Source organism: Gallus gallus, chromosome 9 (assembly GCF_016699485.2).
Source record: "Gallus gallus isolate bGalGal1 chromosome 9, bGalGal1.mat.broiler.GRCg7b, whole genome shotgun sequence".
NCBI lineage: Eukaryota > Metazoa > Chordata > Aves > Galliformes > Phasianidae > Gallus > Gallus gallus.
In genome coordinates, this window is record NC_052540.1 from 20,280,101 (window position 1) to 20,300,962 (window position 20,862).

General features: G+C 37.9%; 1 protein-coding gene across 5 annotated transcripts in view; it reads right to left on the minus strand.

Annotated features, from left to right (window-relative positions):
* The window catches only part of SERPINI1 (serpin family I member 1), a 39,109-nt gene that overhangs the window by 8,423 nt on the left and 9,824 nt on the right, over positions 1–20,862 (minus strand). For 2 of the 5 annotated variants that reach the window (NM_001004411.1, XM_015291666.4), the window contains 5 exon segments: positions 621–718; positions 4,642–4,846; positions 5,891–6,085; positions 8,443–8,673; positions 10,515–10,782. In NM_001004411.1, coding sequence (NP_001004411.1) covers positions 621–718; positions 4,642–4,846; positions 5,891–6,085; positions 8,443–8,673; positions 10,515–10,764 — 979 coding nt within the window. In that variant the 5' untranslated portion in view covers positions 10,765–10,782. 5 annotated transcript variants of the gene reach the window in all.

Below are 20,862 nucleotides of genomic sequence, written 5' to 3' on the forward strand. Positions count from 1 at the left end.
TTACACACAAGAACTTGAGCAACAGCAACACAGCTACCTTTTGTGACACTTCCAAACATTTAAGGAGGTATTAAAAGCTTAAATAACTGCTTTCCACCTGAAGCATTAGATATTTCAATTTCAGAATCTAACTGTTCACAGTACAGTGCACCGAAATAGACAAGCAGCATACATATTTCCATCTCAGAACTCTTCCCTGTTACACTTCTATACAGAAGGTATTTGGGGGATAACCAATCATGCAGGTATTTAATGCCCTTAATTCCATGAAGAAATGGCCTCTGGAGAAGAAAGATGACAACTACCATGGTACATAAACCTCACTTGCTATTAAGGCACCAAAGCCACACATTGCTCTAACATGGATCTGCCTCTTGCACATTTTTAAGATCCAGTTTTATAACTCAGAATGCCTTCTCCCAGGTCGAAAATACTCCCTCCCACTCCAACGGATTTTTCACCCACCTCAGATGCTCCTACAGAGAACAATCCTGCATCACACAAAACATCCCAGAGCATCAGATGTTTGCTAGCAGGTTTCCTTTTTAACATGAAAACACATTAGAGATCTTATTGCTTATCCTCAAGTGGATGATTTTAGTACAAATATCTCCTCTTACCAGACATGGCAGTGAGGTCAGCACTACGGCTGAACACTTCTGTAATTCCAAGACCTTTCAATACATCTTTCAGATCAATTTCTTGCTCTACTGTGAACCTGAAAAATGAAAGAAAAATGCAAAAAACTAACCAATGTAAGCAGTTCTTAGAGTATTACTTAGAGGATTAAAATTACTAGAAAATGACAACTGAAATACTGAGACAATATGAAATAGGAGCTTCAGTAACAGTTGTATAGCATAGCAACACTTCCTGTAGAAATGCTTACCCTAATTAGTTGATTTTCACAGCTGAAATGTTTTCTAATGCAGGAGAAATTAAAGGCTGCTAGTAGTATGTACAATCCCTGACTATTACTCTGAAAGTACAAGCCTTGGCAGCTTGAAAAAAGATCAGAACATCAAAAGACAACAGGGTTCAAGTCAAGTAACTCTTCTTCACTCATACAAACCACATTCATAATGACCAATATCTGTTCCATCACAAATCATTATCCAGAGAAGAATTTTATGCAAGATTTTATGCAAGTTAAAATATGATCTGGAGCAAGATCGGAAGTGACAAATCACTGGCAGCATCAGAAATGGTCACATACCCTGTCTAGATGAATTCCAGTCTATGCCTGGAATAAAGTAGGAGAACTGATTCTTGCCATTTTACTGTTTTGGCAGCTCTCAAAAGAATCAAAAGAGACTAAAGAACTCACACACTCGAGGAAGTTTCTCATGTTCTGGTATGACATGCTTCAGCATTCTTAAAAATATAGAAGGCTTTATAGAATCATAGAATTCTCACAGTTGGAAGAAACTTTTAAAAGGCCATCCAGCCCAACTCCCCTGCAATGAACAGAGACATTCACAGCTAAGATAAGGGTGCTCAGAGCCACATCCAGCCAGGCCTTGAAAGTCTCCAGCAACTGAGCATCCACATTTCTGGGCAAACAGTTCCAGTGCTTCACCATCATTACCGTGTAAGACTTCTTCCCCACATTCAACCTAAATCTATCCTGTTATCCTTTACCTTCACGATTGTTCACAATTACAACAAATGTGAACTTTAGGTTTTGTACAAGGCTTCAAATGTATCAAGTTGTCATCTAGTTAATAGGCTTTTAAGGCAAGAAAAAGGATGGCTACATCTTGCATGAGGCTACGCAACTCCTCTGAAATGCTGAGTATTCAGTAGAGGTCCTAGGTGCTCAGGATCTACAAAAATCAAGAGGATCTGAGTACACTTACCAGTTATACAGTAGAAGTGTAACTACAGCCTAGCGTGACTCATCCCAAAGGCTATAATTTCAAGGCTTACTAAAAGTCCTGAGTGAGAAAAAGCAAAAAATGCTCAATTCTCATGGTTCTAATATATTACATTCTGCAGTACAAGCAGCAAAGCAATGGCTCCATTTGAGAAATCAACAATTTCTTGCTTAGAAGACAGGCCTTAAGGATCTGAATCGCAATTTCAGCCCAATAAGCAACCTATAATACAAAGCTGCCAGCTGACATCAATTCTAACTTCTCAGATGGAACTTCAGCAAGGTTGTCCTGAGGTGCTAGAACTAGCTTGCATAATTCAATAGCCTGAAAATAAAACAACAAGAAAATCCCACAGTACTGTTGTTCTGACCAGGCAGATCAAGGCAGGTTATGGTTCTTTCTGGCAAGGTCCTTCTGTGAGGGCTAAATATAGGCTGCAGATGTTGGCTACATGTGTACTGCAACAGCACACAGCTTTGTTCCTCTTCTGTGACTGTATCTCAAGAACGACATCTGACCTCATCAGAACAGGACTCAAAAGAATGTAAAAAAGGGATAAGGTTTGTTTTCTTGAAAGAAAAAAAGGATCTTTCAACATTATGTGAAGCAGGAAGGTCAATGAAGAAAACCAAGCATACTGGGACAGTCTTCAAGGGGTGATCTGCAGTCTGTTGCAGTGTCATTAGGTAGTAGCTCCTCCTGAGTTCTTCAAACAAATTGTTAGAGAGCTTTGTATATTAGATTCATGGTCTGCTTCAGTTCTATGAAGAAAGTGGATTAGAATGTTGATCATTTTAGTCTGGGTTAAACTGCAAACATTCATTTTCAAACAGATTTGAAAATGAAAAAGTATAATTTAACAATTCTGTTCAAATTTCTCCTTTGCTATTAAGAGTAATTTGCACATAGATAATGCGAACAAATTATAATGTTGTGATTAACTGTGCTTTCAGCTAGTGTTCAGGCCCTATTACAGTTTAGAAAATGTTCACTTAATTTGATAGCATCTTCCAGGATATAAAAAATTAATTTTATTCCACTGCTGTTTTCAGTTTCTCAGTGGACAGAGCCTGCAGGCCACATTTCATAACATGCCTTCCTGAGTCAGAGCATAAAATATTTATGAAGTTTTTATTTAGAGCATTGATAAAATCCTGCAGATCCACTCTGAATCTCTAATGGAAATCCAACACCTTGGGAGCATGCAATTAATCTTTCTAATTTTTATAAGGAAATTGCACTGTTACTGTGTGGTATTTCAAGTTCATGAGAGCTCTCATAACTGGAAAATGCTGAAGGTAATCAGAACATAGTTGTACCTGTTTTGCCTTTGCTTAACCTTAATTCAAAAAGCATTTAACAATTTTTCTGGAGGTTCTTAGATGAGTGTGACAGGCATGAAAACTAGCCTAAGGTAAGACTTGTTGGGTACAGAATAAATAAGTTATATGACCACACAAAAACACAGCCTCAATTCAGCCACAAACTTCTGTCTGAAATTCTGGCTACAGAGAACCCTGGACTCTCTGCTTTAGGTTAAGAAGAAAAAAACGAATCTGAAACTGCCTACAAAAACTTCAGGCCAGGATCATTAACACCATTTCAACAGTACTTATGCATTTAACTTGAGATACTTCAACTTCCTGAACTCAGAAGCTTAGTTTTCATAGACCTCTGGATTCAGTGTATCTCATACCTGGGATAAAGAGACATCAAGCATCAGCACCTGATACAAAGGCAGTGAAATACTTTGTTTGTAAAAGAGAAGCTTAGGGGATGGAAGACTCCTCACTTGATTTGTTAGTAACATCATGTAACATTTCATTGTGAAAGAAGAAGAAACAGCTTAGCAGAAGTAGTCTCCCCTCCCTTCAAAGGATTTTACCCTGTTCCTTACATGTGCAATATAACCCAAATTTCCAGATCACACGAGAACAAGAACCACTTCTGTGGCTAGAAGGGTTCACTATGTTTTTTCTCTGCTACCTCGTGCACAGCAACACAGAAAGTTCAATGAGTACAAAAGCATGTACTACGTTGATATATAGACAGTTTAATAAAATTCATGAAATCATTATGAATCCTTTGAAGACCATTATGATGCAACCACACATTACTAACTTGTAATAGTAAAAAAAAGTATGAGGTACACAAACATTTAGAGGCAGATGAAAATTCTATGAAAGGTAACAGTGCATTTGAGTAAATACACCTCTAAGCATATACAACTTAGGTCTACAAATAAACCCATTTCACTAGTCCTAATCAAAAATGAGTTCAACCCTTGTAACATTAAGAACGATATTGATTGAAATTACCTCTCAACATTCAACTATTTGTATCTACATATACCGTTAAAACTTTTTGAATTAGCAGCAAATAGTAATCTAATTAGCATCCAAATGAAACATTTTAGCTTTGTTAATTCAAGCTTGAAATATTTGTATGGCTCCTATCTAAACGCAACTTAACCATAATGAGTTTTGCAATAAAAAGGGAGCCATCACTCGGAGTGGATATATTTCTGATGAAATACTCCTTCCTGGAGCTTATACCTGGAAGGGACATAAATGCAGCATTCAGCTGTTGCTCAAACAAATACTATTATGCACTGCACACCCCCAGATCTTCCTGTCACAGAACCTTCACACGGGTGCTACGTAGCTACAGACTTGGTCAAGAGTCCAGTTTTTACCTATGCTGCTATTCCAACCCAACCAAACACAGCCTTCCCCCTTTTACTGATATGGCAGCATATTCTCACCTTGGCAAATATACTTCAACTTTTTGCTTTTTTACAGAGTTAGCCCACTCATTAATCAATGAGGCTTTAACAAGTGGCTCCAATGTGACCAGCGGAACTTCCTGTCTGGAAAGAACAATCATCATACTAATTTCATCTCCTTCATATGGTATTTCTAGAACTTGGTAGATACCACCTGCTTCATTAGAGCCATCACTGAACTCTCCTACAAGAAAAACAGGGAAAGGCTATTAGAAGTACATTCTTTATTTTTACTAGAGACATGGGAAATAAGAGGTAGGTAACAATGACTAGATACATGAGTTAAAAATGACCCTGTATTCCGTAAAAAAAAAAGTTAGAGTTCCTCCATCATAGGATTTAAGTCTTACATCTCCTTTCCTAAACAAGGTAAGCTTATGCAATCAGCCTGTTGGTAATCATACTTCTGAACTTGTTACCTAACTTCCATCTACCTTCTAGACTCTGCTCACTAAATGGAAGTTGTTAAAGCTAAGACCTTCATGGAAACAGGCATAGTTTTTCTTTCAGAAAAAGACAGTTTATTAACAATGAGACAGTAAAATACTGCCAACAGTAGACACTGTAGAATCCATTTGGAGTTCAAGCTCAAGATAAAAACAACCATTAGCTCTGCTGTTTGAAGAATTCATTTCATCTAAGAATATTAGGGCAGTAATGGCTAAGTGTCCTTACATTAAGACTTTGTATTTATTTATAATATAATAGTTTAAAAGGATCTAGAAAAATCAGAGCACGATTACCCAACTACCAATTGGAAAGTATCACTGAAGACATCATACAAATGCCTCTTGATTGCTGAGGGGCATGGGAACATCAACCATCTCTCTAGCAAGTCTGCTCCAGTATTTAGCCACCCTCACAATAAAGAAGTCTTCCCTAATATCCAACCTATTAATTGTAGTACTTAACATAGGACAAGAATAATATTTCACTGAAAAGCGGTATAATTGTAAACAGATTAGAAAACAGTGGATAAATGTTCTGAAAAATCACATGGCACTAAAACATACCTAAACAACAATCATGAAATCATTAAATATGTTGCTGCCTGGTACAACGTACAAGCACCATACCATAAAAACATCTACCATACTATAAAAACATCAAATAAGCATCCCTCCACCAGGCAAACATATTCAAAGCTCTACATGGAAGAACACAAATACTACTGCGAAGATATTAAGGAAAGACTTACTAGATTTAAATTGTTATATCTCCAACTCACCATAATAAAACTCTCCTTGCTGGTACATCATTGGAATCTGCACTTCAGTTTCATCATCCTTAGTGAAAGAAAAAGTTCTTGTATTTTCAGGTCTGAACTGTGATTTCCAATTGCCTTTAAAGTAGATTGCATTGATGAGAACCAAGTGAGTTAGAGCACTGAAGTCTCTTGATGACACAAAATCTTTGATCATATCTAAGAAGAAAAACAACTGTCAGTCTTCATGTCAAATGGAGCATTAAATCAAATCTCAAGACAGCTCAAAAAAAGCAACAAAATAAAAAGCTGTGCTAACATGTAATTTCCAATTCAGATGTTCCATTAAATCTCATATTAAGCCACCAGTGTTTTGTAAACCTGAAGTCACAGTGTAGGTACGCAAATCTTTCCATCAAGGACATGCTAGCTAACTGTTACTGTCTCACTACTTAAATATATCCCATAATTAAATCAAGGGGAAAAGAAAGTTAAACTATTTACACTGGCATAATACATTTCAGCATTCTTCTTCTGTTAATGTCAGATCTATACATTCTGGTTCTGACCCAAAGAATGCAAAGTGGATGTTCAAAATGTATATGCATATCCATTGGAAATTCACCTAGGCTAATTTTTAAGCACTCAGTTTCTAGTCAAGTAGCATCTCACTGATTAGTAAAGGCTAATCTATATAGCTTCTCAGCATTTGTTCTACTGATATTAACTCTTGAAAAGCGCAAGAGAAAAAGATATATAACATCTGTTCTACACAAGGGAGGTATGTCAGCTAAGCATGGCAGCTGCTTCACTCCTATTCCTAAATAAGTCATTTACATGAGAATACAGTCTTACCTGCTTTAGCTCATCTTAAACAGCTTCCTTTTCAACAAAACAATTTGGAGAACACTAAATTTTGCATGCTGACCACATTTGTTGGTGTTCTTGACACATTATAGCCTACTTCAGATGGCTTGCTTGTTCATTTATTTTTAACTGACACTGCAGTACAAAGTGTTAAAATAAATACATTCCTCATCCTGGTTATTACTCCCTTAATGCATTGTTTAAAATACAGATTCTGCTTTCTGGAGCATACAACACCTACCAACTGTTTGCCATATGATACACAAACTTCACACATTTGTTATGGGTCACTGTTCATACTTCATCCCAACTAGAACATCATTAGAAATGAGATGTGACCCATACTTACTCTACAGTTGGAAAAAAAATGAAGGAATATGCTTGTCCTTTATTACTTAGTACATCATTTTCTCTTGAGCTTTTCAGTCACATCTTGTTAATACACTGACATACATTAAGAATTTTCTCTGGCCAGAGAAACCTGGACAGTTACATTTTCTACTGAGCCTCCCATCGTTTTAAACATGCTCAAACTGGAAAGCTGACTGTCTTGTACTCCTTAACTAATGAGAAAGTGAGCCCTCTCTGTCAGAACTGGCAGGCAGGAGGGAATGAGATACAGTGCTCACAGATTAGGCTGAGGGACTGTTACTATCGCAACCTAATGCTAAGAGACCAACAGCTGCCTTTGTTAGCTCAACAGTTCCTTCCAAGGTGATGGCTACAAGCTTGGTCAACAGATGTTGCAGGCATTAAGCATGAGACCTGGGTGCTCTTTTAGAAAAAGAATTTTGCTTTTCACTCAGATATGATGTTTTCCTAAAACTCAGCAGAAGCTGCCGCATTACTTGCATTCCCTTTATTTCTGTAGCTTGAGATAAAGGGCAGAATACACCAGAATAGGTTCCGTTTTCCCATAGAAAAACTAGATGCTTGTTAAAATGAACTAAACACATTATGCAAGACATCTTTCAACTTTAGTGCTGATTTCCTGTAAAGCATTATGGATTCTTAAATGCACATAAAATATAGCAATGTACTAATTCCTTAAAAGAATCCTGAAGTGCTGCACCAACCAAATCTAAATAGGTACATTTAGATCAGTAATTCTGTCCTTACTACTTCTCTATACTGCATTTCTTCGTTATAGAACTGACACAGTATTCCTACAGCCAAATACTCTCTGAACATGTTATCTCATAACCACACAGTGTTAAGATTGGATCACAGGTCTCATTTTGTGCTTCAAGTAACCTTTAGTATTTATTAGCATTCCATTTCTCCATAACTTGTACCTCAGATCCTCAGTCCTCCACACAGCCAAAGCACAGGCCAATAGTCTGCCTGTAGATAAGCGTTTAGCATTTAACAATGGCACTTATCTACACTTTTCTCTAACTTTATATAGAAATCAGTATTAAAAATTTAAAATGACTATCATTAAAACATGCTCTTTCAGTAGATGTTATAGGTACTTCATAGTAGTAACACTGGAAAATATATTCAGACAGATCCTACCGTATGATTAAACAGCTAATTTTACTTAGAACACTACTTCCTTTCAGACAGCTATATATTTTTTCCATGGCAGGATTCATGCTACAGTTCTCTTTGAGTGTAGAAACAAAAGATGAAAAAGTAAAAATTCAGCATCATAACTTGATAAATAAGAACACTTACTGCAGGAAATAGAAACCACATAAACTTACTGTTTGTATGATTCTCTACCCACTTATTGATGTGGGTAGCTACAGCTGCACTCTGGCTGAAATCTATGTTCTCTACTTCAGCTTTAAAGTATTTTTTCACCAACTGCAAAAATTTTTCACTAACATGAAATCCATTCTGAACATAGAGAGAGTTGGCCATATTTAAAACATAATGACTTTCTTCCGTAGTTGCCATATCAGAAAGGTCCTTCAAAAAGGTAAACTCTTCACCTGAGGAAAGAAATACAAATTCAGTGAGAGCACTTCAGAAAACAATTCCATAGTTTTGCACTAGAAATTCAGTCATTTTATGAAGTCCAGCATCATTGTGAAGTCTGCCACCACTACATCCAGCAGTTAAACACATGCAGCCTGACTGAAACCTGAACATCTTCACATCTGAGAAGACAATCGGCAAAGCAGAATACATTTAGAGCTTATTCTTTCAACAACTTATAATTATCAACATTAATAAGCCATTCGAACCCCACCAGACAGTGACAATCAATGATAATCCTCTCAAGATCAAGCAACTAAAAATTCTTCTTATGAGTCATACTTCTATGCTTTGTCACCACAAACCAACAGATTTTCCTTATGTCCTAAAAAAAAACCCAACAATTATTCAGGAGCTTGGTACAGAAAAATAAGTGCTCAGTTCCGATGGTTAGGGCCCCCAGAGTTGGCCTCTCCAAGACAGGTCTAGAATTTCCCAGGATATAGCATGGATCATTTACTTGGGTAATGAGGAGTTTTGGCTGTGACAGCATCAGATTAAATGCCACAGAAACCTAACCACCCTCAAAGCCAAAAGGATTCAAAAAAGCCTGCCTGAAGATAGAAAGCTCACACTGCTTCACTGCCTACCTGAAGCTGAACATTCTAATTTTCTTCACAATGTGACTTAAAAATTGAATGCAATTAAATATTTCAAGCTCAAGTTGTCAGAACGCTTTCACTAGCACTGTCTCAAGAACAGTGAATGGCCCAGCTCAAATGTGCTGCATAGCTTCTTAAGTTACAGATAAGGGGTTAATTTATCAACTGTTAGAGAAATCTGAGTTAAATGTGCACTGTAGTCTCTACAGAAAGCTATCAACTGCATAGAGGTACAACACACAAAGCTTGCCAAACATCTTTTCTCAACTGTATTCAGAATTCCTTCCTCAACACCCATTCACAAAGAACTTAGCATCCAGTAAGTTCTATGAACAAGGAATTCCATTCAGATTTCCATTATTCCAACATCAAAATTAGTGAAAATTCTCTTCAAAATATTTTCCCCCAATCACTAATCTTCCCCCTTTGCAGAAAAATCAGAATGGTTGGCATTGAGTATGCATTCTAAGGCACTACATACAGATGCATGACTTTTTGTTCATCCCACACTATAGTGGTACCATTGTTCTGTTAAATAAATGCTCCTTATTTCTCAGCAAGGATGACAGGAACACATGAATCACAGAAAGGCTTGGGTTGGAAGGGACCTTGAAGATCACCTAGTTCCAATCCCCAAAGTACATGAAATATCATGCAGAAACAACCAAGACATTGGTATTTCCTAAATTAGCCTGTATGCTATGTTATGTAGAGCAAACAGAACATTACAGACAAAATCTATATGTTCTACCTACAAGAACAAGTTTTATCAAAGTAAGAGATGGTGTTTCTAGTTTTATTACCAAGCTCTCCTACTTCTAAGCAATACTGCTTAAAACAATCTTTTCCTTTTCAGGTTTCATTATAAGCCTTGAAAAAAAGATACTTCTGCAAGTCTTCTTACAACTCTAGAGGCAAGAGCATCCTTAACTTTACAGATAGAAACCAAGAACAGTATACTGCAACCACTTGAGATTCAGGTGCCCAAGCCAGGATTGTCCATTAGCATTGCTGCTCACACAGAATCCACTCACACATGCTTCAGCACACTCAGATCATCACACAGTGTCAAGAAGCCCACTGATTAATAACATCTGGACATCATCAGGTCATCTCCACAGTTGCTGAAGCATTGCCAGCTGTTTCTTTAAGTCTAAAAACATGTTGTAAAGCATGATTATACAAGTCCTTACCATTTTTTAAGCTGTCAAAACCCAATGAATGTCGAATTTCTTTCAAAGTGGTTCCATGGGCTCCAAGCTCTATCATTCCCATGGCTATTGCAATGCTCAGAGGACAGAAAAGAATATTCTCATCTTCTCTTGCAGCTCGTAGCTGATTGTAAACATTCACAGAAAGCTCAGCAATAGTTTCATCAGGAAAATTGGTCTTGAAGGCTTTACTAGGCAGAACGAGCAAAGACAATAGTCCAAGGAAATACATGTTGTGAGATATTAAGACCTGAAAGATAATTTTAGAGGAAATAAGTTAACTCCATGTAACAATGGATTAAACTCAAACAAAATGGTTAAACTTTGTTACTTTAAATTTTTGTGGGAAAAATCTAGTTAAGGAGTTAAGGGCATACTTGAGTTTTCTGGAAGAGACATGTATACCCTTCAAAATGAAGCAATGAATTATTCCCCCCCTGAAAATTAGGTATTATCTGATTTTACGCTTCTGTAATCTTTAAACAACAGATTAATAAAATTCAGCTTCTACAAAAAACAACCTCAAACATAGCCATATCTTTCCTACTTTTTCTTGTCAAAATTGATATTGTTAAGCAATGCTAGGAAGTGCTATATATTTCTGCACTTTTTCCACTAAGGAGACTTATGTTTCTTTCATTTGACCTTCCAAGTAAGATGCAACTTATTCAAACTCACACTACTCCAGGAACTGGTAAGACTACTTCAGGTGCAGTAAAAGCTTGCTGACAGCAGTGACAAAGGAAATGTACCATGGTGTTGCTTGGTTGCAAAACCCACAGCAAGCAGCCAATATGTCTGTTAGTAAACAACACTAAGTTGACTGGTTACATTTGCTAACAGACAACAACTTTCCTGCACAGGTCCCTGGAGCAGATCAAATTACTTTATGTAACAGCAAGAAAGATTCAACAGTGGAAACACAATACTAGAAAGAAGAGGACAATACTAACCTAACTTACCCCCAAGCTTTGCTAAAAAGGTGTCAGCAAGCAACAGTTCTCACTCTACCCCAGTTTGGCTCGTCACACAACTACTAGCTTAATTAAAACTGCACATTCTAGAGCTGCATACACATCCATTTCATTTCTCCCTTTCACTTCACACTACATTGGCACTTGACCAACAGGTCAGTCACGGGAGCCAACACCGCTTGCGCCTCAGCTTCTTCTCCTGGACACTTTACTTACAGCTTCAAAAACCACAAGGCAAACAGATTTAGTCCAGAAGAAGAATCTGTATGTTTCCGAGCCAGGTTGCAGGGATTGTCAGCATGGGATAAATTCATGTGAATGTGCTACCCTGCTGCTCAACTGAAGTCAATTTACATGCTGCTAGCCAAAGCGCCTCTGCCTTATGCTTCCCAGCTGTGTGCCTGCAGTTACTGTGGGTCTGTCTATACCTGACAGAGACCCTCAGTAAGCTTCGTACAACATTTATATCATGCATCTTCAAAGAACTATGTAACTGTTATACAGTTATCTTGCATAACACTGAACGATACATAATATAAGCATTACTCACATTTCAGATGAGAAAAATACAAAAAGCAACAAGGTACATGCCTTGGCAGCAAGCAATGTGGTCACTGTTTAAGATTCTTCCTGTCTCCTGGCCATGGCTCAGCCTTCTGTTTATTTTTCATTGAGGAAATGAAACAGATGAATTAACACAGCAAACAGGTGCTTCAGGGAAAAAAGGCAGGTTCTTAGAGAAAGATGAGCCAGAGCCTCCCTCTCCCCACCTCTCTTCTGAGGTTTGCTTATATGTATGAAATATGCTCTATTTCTCCATTTCTAATGAACCCTCCCCATGTCAACTTCTCATCTTTCTGGATGAGCTGATGAGTTTGTTTATTCTGCAAGATATCACAAATTCCCACCAGAGGTTCCTATTCGATTTAAGAACATCACAGAAGAAATCACAAGCCCACATAAGCAGCTTCATATCGTGCACACAACGCTTAACATTGCACTGCCTTTTCAAAGAAAAACATCTCAGTCTGAGGCAAAACCATCATCATTTCACAAACACAAGTTTCATGGACCAAAAAGGCATCAATATAGCAAAAGTTTCTCCAACATGTTTATTAAAGATATTACAATTCCTATTGTAGTGAAACAAATAGATTTTTTTTTGGCAGGGGGTGGGGGTGGTGTGTACTGATGTCATCCTTACAGCCATACAAGAAATGCTAATAAACTTACCATGGAGGATGTCCATAGCAATACCAAAAAGCACACCAAGAACAGCTCAGCTAAGCACAAGGCAGTACTATGGCTTTTTAATAGGACTGTGTGCAAGTTTGCATAGTTCAATATGATTTTAATTATGCAGACAATTAAGTTTTCCCTCCTTTGTATCAAGACCATGGTATTGAACTACTCAAATACACTAAGACAAATGAATTCTCAGTTTTAAAAGAAGAAAATTCCCCAGCTTCCTCACTGCAGAGGGAGCCATTCAGCGCTCCATCATTGATCTCTGCCATGCACATGACTATCAGAAACCCTTAAGTAATTGCAAGAAGTGGGTATGAGTAGAAGACGCAGTGCAGTTCCACAGAGGCAGCGCTCTCAGCTGTTTGTGAGGATAGGGCTCTCAACATACAGTATAGAACAAGCGGTGATGTTTTAATGCAAACAAGGTCTGTGGGAGAAGCCTGTAGAATAGAACAGACAATTGGTCAAGCTGCTTGTCTTCATGAAAAATCATTTCCTAGTGATATTTTATTCTCAGTCTAACCCAAGACACCTGGGATAAGTTCTCCAGTTTCTTTTTCCTTGTACCGACAGCACATGTATGCACTTTACTAACAATGGGAATCTAGCTCAATTATCATTCTAGTCATAACAGTTACTGCCTCCAATTCCACCTTGCTTTAGGCAGTATGACACTTGGTTTCATACTTTCACATGCCTCTTCAAGCAGCAGGTCTTGGTTGAACAAACAGCTGAGCACTTAAAGTACAGCACATTCTCAGCATCTTTCTTCAGTAAGTCAAGGGCACTCGTTTCCACAAAACACAGAATCAGAAAGCATTTTTAAAATACCTGTATTCTACTTCAAGTTAAGGGAACAAAGCTAAACATTGTGCAATTTCTGCTTGGGAAGTTAAACAATCCCTGAGTACCATCAGAATTGACAGTCTTTTCAGACTCAGTTATGAGCAATACTATCTGTCATAGCTGTTCTGTATCAGTGAAATCTAGATAAATACTAGATCAGCTAAATAGTTGCTCTTTTAACTACTGTTCAATGTGGACTTAATCATTAATTTCAAAAGTCACAGTAAACATTTTGCATTGGTTGACATATATAAAGAAAATCTGTTGAAGCTGCTTTCAGTCCCTAAGTAAAAAAATATATTTAGGGCTGAGATGTGAATTTCATTTGAGCTCCAATCAGTGACAGAAGCTAAAACAGCACAACTTACATTAACTGATACACAAATCACATTATCCTTCCAGGTGAAGAAAGAAGCAGCCCTAACTCCTCCAGCAGTAGCATCTTGAAAAAACAAGCGTGCCTCACAAGTCATCTGCAGATGCAGAGGTCTGTAAGCATTAGTTTTGTCCTTGCTTGCAGCGGTTCTCATTAAAAAAAGCAACAAACTAAACAATACAGTATTACTTCAAAACACAAACACTTGCAACTCTACAGAACTTAGTATAGCACAATTAAAGGGGTTACTTAGTGAATTCTACCTCCTGTCATCTGTTTCCAGTAGAGAAATGCCTGTCTCACACCCAGAGGCTTCTTTAGGTTTTGGACACTACTTTGTAGAGGGTTTAAGAGTTTCTTGGAATGGTCTTGATGAAAAATACTATTCATTTTTGTATGTCACATTTCTCACAACAAAAATAAGGAAAAAGCTTGAGGATATGTGTCATTCAGTAAGTCTAGTTTAAGTCTTTGGAAGTTTTTTCTATTCAAAATTGCTGAAACTTTTCGTAAAGGTTTTACCACTCCCAAAATTCTGCTTGAAACTCTCCCACAGCAGGTCACTGTGGGCAGTGCTTCTAATCCTTTGTGCTTCAGCCAGCACAGATGTATTCTTGTACACAAGCAGAAAGAAAACCAATTTCATAATGTTGGAAGAAAAAGATGCATAGGCTAGAATACAGGGCTGATTAACTATAGCTCTTGCCTTCCTCCAAGCATAAGGCTGCAGTGACTAAGAGGAAGTAGAACAACATCACCCCCTCACACCCACAAAATGTGAACTATTCAGATCACTGCATATGCTTTCAGAAAAAATGCATGAGGGGCAAGCATCCTCTGTAAGCCAAGATATTTTAAGACATACCAACAAACTCAAACAGTTGAGAGAAATAAGTACTTTGAATTTTGAAACAGCAAAAATTGAACTCACAGTAGGAAGGTGCCAAAAAATTCAATTAAGGATTGAATTCTAGTGCCTTGTGCATGCCAGACAGGTTGGAAAGAAAAAAAGTTTATCATTTGCTTGTCTTTTACACCTCCAGACTGCGGGTTTTATAAAGAAACTCCTTTACAGCTTTAGAAGCCTAGCAACTTCACAAAATAGAACTGTGATATATTGCCTTAGCTCCTCAGCTGAGACTGAACTAAGATTAGTTGCCTTGAAGATTACTCTTGGCTACATGCAAGCTAAACACCAAAAGTGTGGGAAGCAGAAATGAAAAAACTGCTGATTCCTTCTAAGTAGTGTATAAAGAAAAATTTGGGGAGAAAAGAACACCACCAGTCCCACCAGCATACTTGCTTTCCTGTAAATAGGAATATCCATAGGAACAGATGAGTGCAGCAGAACAGTTCAAGAGAGATGCGATTGCTTACCAAGCAAGCAGACTGCCTTAAGAGCATACTTACCCAATCTACTAGGTAATATTTGTACATGGAACACAAAGATCCTCCCTGAAAGCCATGAGTGTAAAAAATATATATATATCTCAGTTCTCTCTAATTATGCACCTTTTGTTCTGAGGTATTACTGCCAAGAACCAGGATAATATAACTCATGGAAACAGAAGAATAAGTAGGTGTCTGCAAGATGCTTTACGGAACAGTCATCATGGACAGCATAGCAGTACCTGACAAAGTACTTCTGTTATTACAAGTATTTTGATTATTAGAATTAGTGACCATCTTGTGCCCAGTATCTGGAGACATGGATAAACTGACCATGCTAGCTACAGCAGGCTTTATTTGTAGCTAAAATGTTAACTCCTTCATATTAGGGCAAATATTAACATGTTCCTGCCTTGAAAAAAGTCTGTTTTTTTAAAAAAACATTTATCTTAGACTTGTGAGCACACAACCTTGTCAAATGGAGATTCTACAGACAGATGTGGCATCATTAAGCTTGTTTGACTCTGTTTCAGGGATGTGCAATTACATCCATATTTCAATCTGCACAAACATTAGTAATAAAGTTGTGGGATTTTATCACCATCTGTTAGTTACGGAGTCATTGCCTTCTGGAGAAAGAAACCTGGAAATCAGTTTATTAGAAAGCAGCATAATAGCTACGTATCAAAAACCTCTCCTATTTAAACCAGTACTATGCAGGTGATAAGAAAAATGTCTGGGCAGTACTAAGATTTTCTCCTCCTAACAACAGCCAGGCAAGCCCTTCAGGACCTATTTTGTAAGCCCCCCTAACATCAACAGCTTCTGGAAAACCTCTGAAAACATACTGAACAGTTTCACACTGAAAATTTCTACCATTAAATCCCAAATGTTTTCAAACTTTCATGGAGCTTGGCACTGAGTCATTAACCTGCTGAGACAATTATGCAAGCCAAAGTTGTCTTAATTGAGCTTCCTCAGGCGAAATCCCTCAGCTCCAATTAAAAAATAGTGGAATACGCTGAGAAACTGTCCAAAATACTTCTGTTTGAATAGCCTAAAGCAAATATCTACATCCACATCTAGACAATTAAGGTGGTCCTTTTTTTCCCATAAACTGCTAAAAGGCCCACAATTGCAAGGACCCATTTACAACCTCTATATTTGCTGATAAAACATCTGAGAAATTCTTGGGTAGCATGGTGTTTGTTTTTAATCTGCAGCAGGTACAACATAACCCACAAAGAATGAACTATACATAAGAAAGCATTAAGAATACTGAAGGAGAAAACTGTGTAGTATCTGAGGATTTTGAAGGTTAAGGACTGGAGGTCTGAGGAAGATAGACTGAGGGGGAAAGCTTCAAGGCTAGAGGCTCAGCTTAGCTTTACTGCCAACAGATCCAAACTGTCTACCTGTCAAGCCCCATAGGAACACCTTACTTAGATTTTTTAGTAGATAATACATCTCTCAGTGAGGGTGATCAGTACTGTACACTACTCTGGATGAGACCACTCCAAGCATATTGGTCTCACAGTAAAGATTTTGAACTCAACCCACTAACCGAGGAGTAGAAAGAACCAGTGCCTCATTTCTGAAGCATCAGTTGCACCTTATACCTTAGGCAATTTTCTGCATATAGCTTTTCACATATAGAATTTAAACAATAGAAGTGAGGCACTACATTAATTCTAACACAACCATCTAGGAAAGATAGCCCAAATTAGATTAACTTTTCCTTCCTCAGATTTCCTTTGTGTGATTTGGGAAAGAAAGGAAGGTCTGACCTAATTCCACAGTAACTTTCTATCAGGAACAGCAGAGACAGCACACTAATGAGGTATTTTAGATACAGAAACAACTTCTTTCCTGCTCCTGCATGTACTGCAAATTCTTTTACAATAGCCACATCTCTGCTCCTTCACAATGAAATCCAGTTGATCAGAAGGCTCCAAACTATAATTTAATTAAAAGGGCAGTAGCTAAGTCCCCCCATATGCAACTGCCAGATGCAATCACTGCAGTTTAAGTCTAAAGGCGACGTTATTGCATGTACTGGAGCATAGTCTTATATGCAATGAAAGCTGTCACTTATGTCAAAGACATTTCTGTAATGCATTATGATATTACAGTTTCAGCAGAATGAAAAAATACACTTTGTGAAAGCATTTACAGCCTGCAAGTTCAGAAACAACATTTCAAGTACCATACACTTTCTTGAATCTCTGCATTTTTACATAAAGCAATAAGATGTTACATAAAAGAACATACTGAGTTTGGCATTACAGGAGCTCTCGTAGCCCTTGAGAATGAAGGACTGAAGAACACAGGAGTAAGAGATAGAACAGGAGACCTTCACTATCCATAATGGTGAATACCACATTAAGACTACCTTGGAATTGTTTCTGATGCATTTCAAAGGAGAAACATCTCCAAAACTTACCAACCAAGGAAAAATTCTTAAAGGTATCCAATAAAATGCAGCCAAGAATGATAGCCTTTATATCACTTTAAAATCACTAAATGGAAAAGCCACATACTAGCTGTGAGACTGTTTTGAAAGTTCAGTTTATTAAAGGATTAATTTCTGCTTCATTCAACTTCCTTCAATTGGAATTCAGAAGAAAAAGATCAGACTATGTACAGTAGTATCAAGAAGAACAAAGTTAATTAAAATGTATCACAATTTCAGAAAAGGATTCTCATTTCATAAACTGAATGAAAATGTGACATACCAAACAGCTTCGTAATCTACAATACGAGTTTGAAGCCAATACTGTAAATGGAACCCAATGTTGATCGCATTTGCATAGCATCACTACTGCAAAGAGTGGTTATTCACACATTAACAGCACTTAAATCAGAATTAGTTTCTCATTGCAAAGAAATAAGATACACAGATGGCCTCAGGAAAGAATAACATTTAACACTAGCACTGGAAGTAGACATTACATCCCAATGACAAAATGGAAATTATCATTGGAAATATTATCTGATGCAGAGGCATTGCTGCTTTAGCGCTTTGCCACTTCAGGGTCTGCTCCTACAGCCCAAGGCAAGCTCCCAGCCACTGGTGAGTTTCCAGTCAGTTACAGTTACTCCAGTACAAAAATGCATATATCAGACAGCCCATCAGGACAGCCATGGACCTGACAGCCAGCAGCACAACTCGATTAACCATTGTGCCATGATAACTCAAGCACAGCAGCATGCCAACCAGGCTCCCTGGGCCACCGGCAGCACTGGCACCTCCTGTGCTGGCAGCTGCTCTGCACGCAGTCAGGGAGCCCGGCTGGCAGAGCTGGCCAAGTCATTGCCACCCGCTAACAGAGCTGTGTTGGCAGAGCTGCTGCAGCCATACAGGACATATGAAGGACCGCTTTTGAAACCAGTTGAAAGAGTTGTTCTGGCAAGCATGTTGAGCCTGACAGAGCCACCACACTAGTACAAAATTCAAGTGAAAGCAGCTGTAAAGCTAGTCCTGTACAAAAACTTCACAATAAAGAAGTATTAATGGAAGGTAGGTTATTTCTGAACCAGCAAAACAGAAGCAATGAAGAGCACATTTAACAAAAAACAGCAATCAGAAATTAAAATTTAACATTATTACAATGTAACATTCACAACTTCACATATTTCTATAAGATAACATCACAAAATCCATTACAAAACAGACCCTGTAAACTACAGAATAATCTAGATTCAAAATTCAGGTAGCAGTAGGATGCCTTACTACTTAGCACAAGGGGAAGCTCCAAACAAGGCACACCACAGTACTTTTGTTTTAAAAGTTAGAGATGCTGATGAGTAATCATCCTAAAGGAATGAGAAACATGAAAAGACCACCTGCAAACCAAAGGTGAACTTATCCTTCTGCCCTAAGGTCAGTTCCAGTACTTAACTCAAAGGCTTCAGCATTATTGCTACTTGCAATACTAATGTTCATCTACTTGCACATACTTACTTTTCCGTCTTAGTTCCATGATTTCTTCAACTCAAAACCACCAAGCTGATATCTCCCCTACTTAAGACTAGTTCTGCAAGCATATAGAAACAGAGCAACTAGGACACCAATACAGACAGCTTTTCAACTTGTTACATGGTCAAGAGGAAAAAACAGCTAGCTTGAGATAACGAATGGAATTGCCACTGAAATCCTCACTTCTTTCTCCACATTATTCAGTTCGTCCATCCCTATCACTTCCCTGCATCCATGCATTTACCACATTAAAAAAAGATCCAATAATCTCATACTGTTCAAACTGGGTGGTTGAGCAAGATATAGGATACTGAATTTTCTTCATATGTTTTTACAATTGTTCAGAGAATACCTGAAAGATCAAGGGATAAGTGAGGAAATACAAAGAGAAAGACAAAGGAAAAATCCCTCATTTGCAGGTATCTTATCCACAACAGACATTACGCCCTAAAGAAAAAAAGCACTCTTCAGTTAAAGGCAAAAAAAGGCTCACTTAAGTACAAAGAAAATATTCACATTCTCATTCTAAGTGTTGTTTATCCTGGCCTTTGAGACGTATAGCTGTTGGTAAATCCCTTTTGGCTTACCATGGATAAAACAGCTCAGTTTTGAGTCCAGCATTCCAGCTGCCCCTGGAAGGTGGAACTTGGCCCTGAAGATCACCATTCAAGCCTCACCAGTGTTTATGAGAACCAATTCTATGATTGACCATTTAAACAATGCATGTAAAGAGCTGAAGTGGTTTTAATCTTGCTCACTCAGAGCTTGCCACGCAGAAGCCTGGATCATACTAGATCTGAATGCAAATGCTGAAGCAATACACATGACCAAAAGCAAACATGAAGCACTGAAGAATTCACTGGTTCACATCTGTATGATCTCCCCAGGGCAATATGAACTTTTGTTACAGAAAGATTTCTGTACTTTGACAACTCCAGTCCCTTACAAAAAGTAATCAATGCATTCCCAAAGCACACAGTAAAAAGTGAGGGTTGAAGTCTTACTGTCTACCCTGCTAGGAACAAATGCTCATTTTTCAGCAAGTCATAGGTGTTCCATCCCAGACTTCCAGACAAGTTAATATCCAGTTCTGGCCTATTATAAAATATAAATAGTAGCCTATAATACAAAACATGGGGCTATGATTCATGCGCGTCTACTATTTTACATTGGTGGGTAAAAGCACACACCCTCATGAAAAGGTTAGATTAATTGGAATTAGCCTGGCTTTGAAAAATTAACAGGCTATCCAAGTTCTCATGCCTGTTGGTATCTCAGTTTTCAAGCCCTCCCACAGGTTAAGTCTAAATTAGGATGTTAAATAGTTGAGGTGGGCAGCTGCACCTCAAAACAGGGAATTTTGACCTAATTTGTACCATCCAGTTCCATTAACACAGACACACGAGATATTAATTTTCAATCAATATATTTTAGCAAACTCATTAGCCAACAATCAACTAGAACACATTGCCTCATACAGACCTCCTGCAGTTAGTGCAGCTGTTGCAAAGCATTGCT